An 11,290-nucleotide genomic window follows, 5' to 3' on the forward strand; every position below is an offset into this window, starting at 1 on the left:
AACTAATATTATATAGATTGGATTTACAATACTTTTACAAAAGCAAAACAAAAAATTATTTTTAAAATAAGTTTTTAGTTTTTTATTTTTAAAAACTATTGTTGAAAACAACTTTTCAAACACCCTTATTTTTATAAAACATCAAAATCTGTTTTTGTTTCTTCAACTTAAAAATATATTTTAAAAACAAGTATTAAAAAACATGGCCCTAAATGATTTTTGAAACCAACTTTTATTTATAGTAATTGATTTTTTAAACAAGTATTAAAAAACATGCATGGCTAAACATGGCTAATCACTCGTTATGAACGAGATGCCTTTTACTGTTTAGCATTAAAATAATATCTTATATACATATATTTTTATAAATTAAGAAACTACTTTCTAGCAAGTCATTTTGAACTCCAAATTAAATCAAAACCTAATTATAAATCACCAAATAGTAACTGGTGTATGATTTGCCTCTAGCTACTTCTACATTTGTCTTTCAAATCATTTGAAGCCTGTCCTATCGCCATGGACTTGGCCCTTGGAGGCCTACGTCAGCCAAGTCAAGATCAATTGAGTGGTTTGCGTGGAAGCTGAGTCGCAGGCCAATGTAGCAAAAGTCCACAAAAACATACAAAGAATGGTCTACATTGTGACTTTTCCAGTTTCGCATTGGCCTTGTGTGAATATAAAACAATGACCGGCACCGAAACTCACCGTCTAAGGGAGTTGAAAGCAGACCCAGTCTCCATTATCAAAGCCAAATAAGCCTCCAAGTCCTCGCATCTATGCCCTCTCATACCCTTTTTTTCCTATAAATAACACTGCCCTCAAACACATTTTCATCCATCCCCTTTTCAGCAGATACTTTTCTTGTAATTAACTGCTTTCCAACCATCAGCTCCTACACGTTTTAGAAAGAAAGATGGCTAGGCTCATGTCCATGGCTGTTATAGTTGTTGTTCTGGCAGCTATGCTGCATTATTCAGCAGCCCAGACGGTGCATGTGGTGGGAGACAACACTGGGTGGACGGTACCACAAGGTGGAGCAGCCACATACACCTCCTGGGCTTCTGGTAGGCAGTTCGTTGTTGGTGATACTCTAGGTAATAAGCTCTATGCCCTTTCCTTTCTTCTTTTTCATTTTCATGTACTTTTCCTAAGAACTTCAAATATACGCACTCTTATTTAAAATTTGTTTTGGCCAAAATGAGATTAAATCAGTCTTTCATAAGTACTGTTTGGATTTTGGGAAATGAATTAACTACTTATCTGTGTTTTTCAGTTTTCAATTTCGCCACCAACGTTCATGACGTAGCAGAACTATCAAAAGAATCATTTGATGCATGCGACTTTTCCAGTACCATCGGAAACATTATCACAACTGGTCCAGCCAACATCACTCTCGCCACCGCGGGCAACCACTACTACGTCTGCACCATTGGCAGCCACTGCACCTCCGGCCAGAAGCTAGCCATCTCAGTATCAGCCACTCCCGGCGCCTCCCCTCCTTCTTCATCTACTGCACCCCCACCACCAACCACCACCAACACACCTCCATCAACACCATCTCCAACTGCTGAAGTTTGCCCTCCAACCACAGCACCGAGTCCTAAGATGAACACTCCCTCTCCTACAACTGCAACTCCACCATCCTCACAGGGCGGTGATTCTTCATCATCAACTGTTTTTGCCAGTGTGTTTGTCTCCTTGGTGTCTCTTGTCATGAGTTTCTTCCTTTAGGTAGAAGAGAAGATTCACATTGGACTGTCTTTCTGTGGGGTCTTATTCAATAAGTTTGAGAGTGATTATTGTGTAGTTCAGTTCTGTGCAACAACATTCATGTATTGTTTTTGAGCATATGACCAATAAAATTTTGCTGGTTTGGTTTAATTTCTTGCAAAAGGGGGGAATTAATTTCCTTGAACTGGTTCTAGCAATCTTGGAGGTTCTCTTCAATGACTTGGGACAATCTGAAAATTCAGTTCACAAACTACCCCTTAAATAACATTAAAAAAAAGTTTAAATTTATTAGTAAATATAGAAAAATTAATTAATAATATTTTTATTAATTTTATTGTTTTTCACTCTTCACAATCACACTACATCCGGTTCCATCAGCCACATACAAAAATTGCCCTAGCTGCTGCCTCAAATTGAGCTTGAAACCAGCCACAAGAGCAGCTCAAACATTGATGTGGGTTTCCAAAACAACATTCCCATGGGCTAAAATAATTTACAATCTGCATCTTAGGCTATAATTTAAACCTAAATGCCCTACTTTGTAAATAAGATGTAATGCATATTTTATGGGAAAAAATTAGGACACTGTTTGGTCAGTTTTCTTTTCTCCTGAACAAAAAAATAGGAAGCATATTTGATAATTAAAAAACAAAAAGTAGTTTTTTTAAAAAATAAATAAAAAAGATGTTATTTCCAAAAAAAACATCTTTTAGCTTTTTTTTAATTATTTTAAATTAATTTCTAATTATTATTTTAAAAAATAATACACAAATATAAAAAATAATTAAAAATAAAACACTGGATATGAAAGTTATTTTTCAAATATATTTAAAAATATTAAAAATATTTAAAGTTTCTAAAGAAATTCTTGTTCTATTAAATATTATAAACAGTTTTTTAAAAAATTTGTCGCTTTTAAATAGAAAAGACTATTTCTTTACGCAAATCCTATCAATAATTCAAGTTAATAAACTTGAAATTAGAGTTAGTTTTTCTTCAACCCTAGTAATGCTCTTTGACTTACCTCCTTAATTGACACCAACCCTCTTACAATCCTCTATCCATATAGTCCACAAAATTATTTCCAATTCCTAATGAAATTATAATAATACATAAATTAATCACAAAATACAATAATAAGACGGCATTATAAGAAAATGTCTTAAAATGCATTTGATAGTATTTTTACTTAAAATATTTTTAATAAAAATATTTTATTTAAAAATGTTTTTAATAAAAATATTTTATTTAAAAATGTTTTTAGGAGATTAGTGATTTTTCCACATCATAAGTATATTTTCATATTTCTAAAAGTGGTTCCAAATTCCAAGATTCAAGAATCACAGTTAAAACCTACTCTTAATTCCCATATTTTATACCCGTTCAAAAGAAGCCCGATCTCTCATCAACTGCCCAAGAAATTGCAACGGCTTTCTAGAACAAGTGTACTGTACTTACCCCATGGAATCAAAAGAAGAGTTGGAAAAACATGGAATAGTCTGTTGCAAGCTTTCTACTTTGGGTTATAGGGTTCCCATTGGGAGCCAAGTCTAGCATGAGCGTAGAAAATACCAAACCTTACCGTCTACGTCCATTTGCAGGGTCAAAACTCCAATATTTCCTCGTCAAGGCAGCGTCCAAGACCCTCCTCAAGGGAGCCTCACTCTTCACCTCCACGCCTCTCCAAAAGCCTCTTTTCAAGATGCTATAAATACACTACCTCTTACTCCTTCCCAGCCATCACCTTCTGAACATCTCTAGGGAGATCTAGAGACAGTACCACCTGTAATAATACCTTCTGGTTCATCAGCTACTAAACATTTTTATAGACACAAATGATGGCCAGGTTCATGTGCATGGTGGGTGTTATGATTGTTGTTGCTGCGACATTAACGGTGAATTTCGCAGCTGCCCAGACTGTGCATGTGGTGGGAGACAGCTTGGGTTGGACGGTGCCTCCAAATGGGGCTGCTGCATACACTAGCTGGGCTTCTAATAAGCAATTCATGGTTGGTGATATTCTAGGTAACAAACTCTCTTCTCTTTGATCTCTATCTTATTACTATGAATCGTTTGCTTGTGATGATAATCATGGTGTTTGACGTTGTTTTACAGTGTTCAATTTCGCCACCAACGAGCATGATGTGGTAGAACTATCAAAAGAATCGTTTGATGCGTGCAATTATTCGAATCCAATTGGAAGCATCATCACAACTGGTCCTGCAAACATCACTCTCAACGCCACCGGCAACCACTACTACATCTGCACTATTGGCCGGCACTGCACCTCTGGTCAGAAGCTAGCCATTACTGTCTCAGCCAATCCCGGCTCGAATCCCCCTTCTGCATCTCCAGCATCCCCACCGCCAACCACCATTGCCACACCTTCTCCGACTGCTACTCCTGATGATCGCACTCCCACTCCATCACCGAGTCTCATGACCGACGCCCCTCATGCTGCAACTCCAACTCAAACTCCGGCAGCCCCACCACCAACAGCCACTATACCACCTCCAGGGGCACCTTCTCCGACTGCCACTCCTGATGATTGCGCTCCCACTCCATCACCTAGTCTCATGACCGACGCACCTCCTGATGCAACTCCAACTCAAACTCCGGCAGCCCCATCTCCAACAGCCACTAAACTACCCCCAAGGACACCTTCTCCGACTGCTACTCCTGATGATTGCGCTCCCACTCCGTCACCGAGTCTCATGACCGACGCACCTCCTGCTGCAACCCCAACTCAAACTCCGGCAGCCCCACCACCAACAGCCACTAAACCACCTCCAGGGACACCTTCTCCCACTGGTAATCCTGATGATTGTGCTCCCACACCATCACCCAATCCCATGACTGGTTCACCAGCTCCTGCAACCCATCTCTAGATGCTTCCCTTTGCCTCCTTGGTGTCCGTGGCCATGAGTTTCTTTCTCTAGATAGAAGAGTAGACTCATATTTGACACTGTTTGAGGTCTGTGGTACAATATTACATTTGAGGTTGGAGTCTTGTACTAGACTACTACGTGTTGTTTAAGCATATGACATTCAATAAAACCTGACCTTGTTTGATCTATATATATGCACCAGAGTGCATCCCTGATGAATTATGAATATTTTTCATAACAAAATATATTTTATCAGAAATTTTATTTCACGGACCCTCATCATTCATATATATATATATATATGTATTTAATTTTTCAAATTTTACTTTTACTGTCCTTCTTTACAATATATCTATTTGTACTTAGTAACAATTTTTGTATCATAAAATCAATAAAAAAAAAATTATAATTTTTTAGCCCATTTAGATTTCTCTAAACGAAATAGATATAAGTTGATCTTTAATTCCATATTTTTCTTCGACCATATCATAAAAGGTCCCATAGAAAGTTTAATATTAATGAAAGTGTTGTTAAAGATAAATTTTTGAGGTTCGGAGTTTCAAGGATTTAGTCATCAACAAAAGTCATACGCCAAGGCTTTAATCAGGCGTAACTTAAGGAAAGTCAGAGACCCATTGAGTAGGTTGTAGGACAATTCTTGGAAGAAAACATGGAATAGTGCTTACTAGTCAACTTTCCCCTTAAGTTCTAACCCAGCTGGGGCAGGTCCTCTTGAATATATAGAAGAGAGGACCAGCACCACCGTTTACCGTGTTATAATCATCTTAAGAAGTATCTATCAAAAAAGGAATATATGAATATTTCAGTGTGCCCATGCATGTATTTTTATTAAGATATCAAAAATTGCATTGCATTTGTAATAGTTGCAATATACGTGATGATTTGAATCTTATGGTAACTTTTGAAGAACTCACAAAAAATGCTAATTATTTGAAAAAATAAATTTCAAATGAAAGATTATAGGGAAAAAAAATCATCTCGGCTTACGGACCAAACAATTTCCAAATAAAATTATAGTCTTATCAAAAGTCTTAAACCACTTTCATACCAGCAAATCAATCTACCATGAGTTCTTTAGTGGTGGGTCATTCAAGTGAAAAATGACTCATTTTGTCCTAAAGAAAAAGTACTTGATATAGAAGTACCTCATCTCAATGTTATTGTTACATTGACATATCTAGTAAATTGTACACGACCAAATATAATATCACATGTTAACTTACATGATATAATTTTGCACCAATTTGAAAACATTAGAATGAGGTCAAACATATACTACGGTACTTTTATGGAACAACCAGCATAGATTTATTTTATTTGAAATGATCAAAATTTAAGTTGCTTGATATGTGAATGTTAGTTATATTTCATGTCCTTGCAAAGTTTTATGATCTTAAATAGAGTACGTATTTACTTGTGATAGTATAACAATGTATAGAGATCAATTAAGTAAACAATAGTAGTCACTTCTTTAAATCATTTCGAGATACTCACATCAATTCATAAAATAAGCTATAAATGGACACAGTTAAGGTCAATGATCTAACATATTGGTGATTCAAAAATAAGGTACCCTTAGAATGGGATATCTAATCATAGTAAGTCCTCAAAAAGGGAAGATGTTAGGTAGTGTTTGTTTTTTGGCTGATTGGCTTTTTCTATTCAGTCAAAAGTAATATGTTGACATTATCCAACATAACTAAACTGAACCTATTGATAACAAATTCATTTTAGCTATGTTGGATGATGTTAACAAGTTGCTTTTAGCTGAATAGAAAAATCCAAAATACAAACACCGCCTTAGTCTGGTAGGAGGTATCTTCCAGACTAACTACCTCCGGATCAAGCCAAGCTAGCCCATGACCTGGCCACTAGCGGTGTCACCCTAACAAACCGTGTTGCCACTTAGCAAAAAGCCTGCAAATAGCCTACAAAAGCCTGCAAAAAAGTCAACCTCTTTACAAGGATAACCTGCTCCTTTACATGAAGGGTGGCTATAAAAATATACAGAAGGGGGACTCCTTCTCCTAAGGAAAACCACACTTTATAAGAAATTGCACAAAAAAAAATGTATCTTTGTATCCAAAAAATTGTTAAATAAACTCTTCCACTTTTTCATTTTATTTTGCATGAAGATTTTACGCATCTTCACATATAAATTCGAAAATCATGTCAACTATACTCCATCAAAGATAACTTATCGAGTTAAAGAAAAATTTATAAAAAAAGAGTTATAAAACTAAGCATATCCCCTAAGTTTTTTTATATTCATAAGCTTCAAGATAATGATAAAATTGATCTTCAATATATTCGATCATATAATAACCTAATAAATCTATTCATAAAGAATATTGAAGATAAAAAAATTGATGTTCAATTGAAGTCCAACATTAGAATATGGAGATTGAGAGAGATACAAATTGAAGCATTGAAAATAACATAATTATGTCTATACTAGAGAGAGAATACTAATGGAGATATATTGTACTCCTTATTTCTTCATACTTGGTTTGTCCAAGTAGTTTCTACTAATAAGGTTTTTAATAATACAATCTTAATAGTCAAATCACACTACAAGGAAAAAAAAAAAGGAATCAATGACACTTTTTAAGTGTCAATAAAGGTATAAAATAACGCTTCACTAAAATGTTATCTCCTTGCATATCATTATATGTTATAGTCAATAAGATCATTTAAAAAGCATTTTACTTTTTGTTCCTTTAATAGAGTTTTTTTCACTAAGGCCAAAATGATAGTTCGATAGGGTTGGAACATCCCGACCATCATTATATTTACAAAAAAAAAAAAATTCCTTTCATTCAAATCTGCACAAGATCAAAGGATTTGGTAAAGGTGTGTTTCATACTGTGGACCCCGCATTTTCGTGCTCAATGCATTTCCCACTCAAATGGCGAGCTCGATTTTTATTTTTAAAAAATTGATTTTTATTTGATTAAGAAAACTGACTTGGAGTCGCCACTTATTTTTGTTTTATTTTTAAAGGGTAAACAAAATAAGAAAGAAAACTCTAAGTGCGACTCCTGATTTTTGGAAAAGATGATCTGTGAAAAACCGGGTTGGGTTCAGGGGTCAGGTTACTTATCGGGAAGGTATGGTATGGGCCGTAGCACCCCTCTAAGTCCCTAAAATCGGGTCTCTACTAATAGAATGAAATTAACGTGGCAATCCATATGAAAGTCAATGGATACTCAAGTCAATCATGCACATATGAGAATCAGAAAACGTATAGGGAATGTTCAAAATGAGTAAATACATACTTTTGCCATGAGCCACAGTGCGCTATCATGGAATAGGGTTAGTGAATAAACACATAGGGATTATATGCATATCATAGAATAGAACAAATCAATCATGCATGGAAAGCAAATCAATCAGTCAATCGATTAGTCATGAAATCTTATATGTAGGGCCTCCACTAAAGCCCGATTTAATTTTGCATGAATCAATTCCATAAATCCCATCACCTGAGAATTACGAAATTTGATTCTTGGCTTACTTTAAGACGTTTTAAAATCAGGGAAGTTATGAAAATTGCATACCGAAGAGAGATGACAGCAAATTTTATTAAAAACAGAATTTTGGAACCTAAAAAAATCTGAAAGATGGAAAATATATAAATTATTTGAAAACCAATATTTAAAAAGTTATTTGCAAGAACGGTGTCAGAAAATTATTTTTTAAGCCAAAAGATTGATGGAATGGGAGGTGACACGCGGCATAGGAGTGACTAAGCAAGCCATGCAGACTAGAAGCATAAACTTGGGGCACCTTGGGCACTGAATGCATAATATTCCACCTCTGCCTGTGAAGAGGATCTCTTGTAATTTCCTGTATGTCCCTAACACCCTTTCCCAAACATGAACACATGAATAACTCGATCTGCTGCGAATATTGCTGGAGAACTGTGGCGACCATCCTTCCTTTGCATCAACATCTCAGCCATGTAGAGGTAGAATGGTGTTCTCTTCACTCAGCTTCTTCAATATCGAGAAAATCATCATCATCATCGCTATCATCTTCACTCTCTGCATCCGGATGTCTAGCAGGTTTTAGGTCTTTCTTAATGACACGCAACATCCGAAGCAGTCCATCATCCGTGACATCATCACAGAAATATTAAAAAAAAAAACCTGCTCAATGGCGGATCGCATTGGAGCTGATGACTCTGGCAACAATGAGAGTAATGTATCTACAAGGACATCCATTAACTTATGTGTTTCATCACCATATAACTCGTCTTCACCAGAGGATTCAAGGAGATCCGAAGGAGAGAAGGCTTTCTTACAACATAGAATAAGTTCAGAGGCAGCTTCAGAGAATTCCCCAGGTCGAAGGAGTATTTGCAGCAGCAACTGGATGAGCAAGTATGTCACGACCCAAATTCCGGGCGACCCAAAATTTGACCCGTGACCCCAGGTCAAAGGTTTGACCCTAAGGGTTCCTCCTATTCCATGTTGGCAGTCAACCAAAACACTCTGGATTTTTTTTTTTTTTATACATCTCACTAGAATTCTCATAAATTACAATATCCCAAAACTACTCAAAACAACAAGATTAAATAAATATTCATTATAGTCCACAATAAAAGTTCACAATTAACAACTTAATCAAATAAAGCTTCATAGCAAATCCATGAGTCATAATTGCTAAAACAAATCCCCAAAATCCAAAAAGGAACACAATAACAAATAAATGTCACGCTCCACTAGGCCGCTCCAGGAGCATCCTGAAGTCCTCCCTGTCCCACCTGTGGATCCTCAGGAGAGATATTTGCATCTAAAAATGTGTAACAAGGAAGGGGTGAACATTTCCACATTGCTCAGTAGGGTGCCTAACACCCAAGGGGTTAAAGGGATTACTAAGTTCAAAGAATACGAAAAGAACACTTCAACACCACAGGAACAATTCAACAGTGTCAATCAAACCACATAGTTTAATATATATAATTTTATACCCAATTTCACAATATTCAACAATTACATGAATGCACATGAACGTGTGGCACACAGTCATACAATGCACTATTGTTCTCGGGCTTTCACCGAAGGATACGCGTCCGCACCCAAATACACTCCCCATTCGGAGTCTTCCCGGGGTAAACTTTTGGGTCTTTCACCCTAGGGATCTCTCTCCCTTCTTAATTCGCCTCACACGGGCTTCCACTTCTCATCTCTATTTCATTTTTTCCATTTCATACACTTTTCACAATCTTCATGATTTTATTTATTTATTTATTTATTCACATAACCATGATGCAATGAATGCCACAATTCCAATATTCCTCAATAATTCAACAATCTCAACATTCCCCAATAATCCAATCAAACAATTTCACACATTACAATTTCCGATAATATCCCAAATAAATATTAAAAAAATTGCATATCAACAATCTTGAGATTTTACCACACTTACAAAATTTTTCAACCATTATAATAATTTCTAATATCCAAAATTAACTAACTATTTACCCTAAAATTTTCGAAAATATTCTAACCAATGCCTAAAAATTCACAAATCATTATATTTAAAATTTAACCCAAATTTTGGAATTTTCCAACCCATCTAATAATTTTTAACCTTTCAAAACAATTAATTATCAATCAAAATCAATTTCCCGAAATTCCAAAAATTCCAAACAAACTCCAAATATTCTAGAAAAATTCACACAACATCCATAATTCCTAATTAACTCATAGTGACAATATTTACAATTTTTTTTTCAAGGGAAAAACATAAAAATTTGAGTTTTAGGGTTAGGGTCCCCTACCTCAGATCTGAAAATTTGACCGTTAAAAACAAAATCAGCCACCGCAGGCTTGTTCGTCTAGTCGAATAGAGTATTTCCTCCGAATTTGGGCCAAAACGGAGATCGTTTGGCCGTCCAAACGTCCGATCAAAATTCCGGCAAGTGCCCTAATTTGCACAGTGCCCTTTTCTGTTTCTCTCTCCCGCGTGCGTGCTACCGCCAGTTCTCTCCCTTTTCCCCCCCTTTTTTTTTTTTTTTTTTACTAACAGCCCAGCCCACTTCACATGGCTTTTTTAAAAAAAAAACCCACCATTCCACTTGCTCCAAGCCCAACTCAAAAACTAAGCCCAATCCATTATTATTGTTATTATTTCTTTTCTTTTATTTTATTTTCTTTTCTTTATTCTAATTGTTTTATTTAATTTCCAATTCATTTTTCATTCATTTTTTTTTCATTTTAACACACAATTTTATTTATTAACACCAAATAAAAACTAATTTTCTCAATATTATTATTCATCAATTTAATTTAATTAATTAATTAATTTTTCTTAATTAATTCTAATTAATCTTAATTTATTTATTTTTCATTTTTCGTTTTCGTAAATTTCCAATTTCTAAAATCCTAAGAATTTTCTATCCTAAGGCTGACATGGCATAAAGTTTCAACTCGTTTAATTGACCGACGCAATAAAACGAAATTAACCAATCCGAAATTGACACGTGTTCTCCAAACGCTTTTCTTTTTTACTTTTCAACCATCACATAAATTAAGACTTTTCAAACTAAAATTTCTAACGTGGCATAAAATACCCGGTCATTACAAAGTACCTGAGAGCATGCAGTTTATTTGCTGTTGCTCTGAGCCTAAAGTTTCTTT

General features: G+C 35.4%; 2 protein-coding genes and 1 long non-coding RNA gene across 3 annotated transcripts; 2 read left to right on the forward strand and 1 right to left on the reverse strand.

The window, feature by feature from the left end:
• Positions 1 to 820: 820 nt before the first annotated feature.
• LOC100245669 (cucumber peeling cupredoxin) lies at positions 821 to 1,881 on the forward strand. Its single transcript, XM_002265607.4, has 2 exons — positions 821 to 1,094; positions 1,274 to 1,881. The coding sequence occupies exons 1-2, from the start codon at positions 914 to 916 to the stop codon at positions 1,729 to 1,731; spliced, it is 639 nt and encodes a 212-aa protein (XP_002265643.1). The 5' UTR covers positions 821 to 913; the 3' UTR covers positions 1,732 to 1,881.
• A 1,487-nt stretch (positions 1,882 to 3,368) lies between these two features.
• Positions 3,369 to 4,807, forward strand: LOC100250809 (blue copper protein). The gene is made up of 2 exons (XM_002265568.4): positions 3,369 to 3,756; positions 3,847 to 4,807. Exons 1-2 carry the CDS (start codon positions 3,567 to 3,569, stop codon positions 4,617 to 4,619), a joined length of 963 nt encoding a protein of 320 aa, XP_002265604.2. The 5' UTR covers positions 3,369 to 3,566; the 3' UTR covers positions 4,620 to 4,807.
• Positions 4,808 to 8,381: 3,574 nt separating this feature from the next.
• Positions 8,382 to 10,642, reverse strand: LOC109123114 (uncharacterized). Its single transcript, XR_002030787.2, has 2 exons — positions 10,432 to 10,642; positions 8,382 to 9,437 (listed from the first exon to the last, which is right to left on the reverse strand). It is a non-coding gene; the product is annotated as an uncharacterized LOC109123114 (long non-coding RNA).
• Between the last annotated feature and the right edge of the window lie 648 nt (positions 10,643 to 11,290).

Source organism: Vitis vinifera, chromosome 9 (assembly GCF_030704535.1).
Source record: "Vitis vinifera cultivar Pinot Noir 40024 chromosome 9, ASM3070453v1".
Taxonomy (NCBI): Eukaryota; Viridiplantae; Streptophyta; class Magnoliopsida; order Vitales; family Vitaceae; genus Vitis; species Vitis vinifera.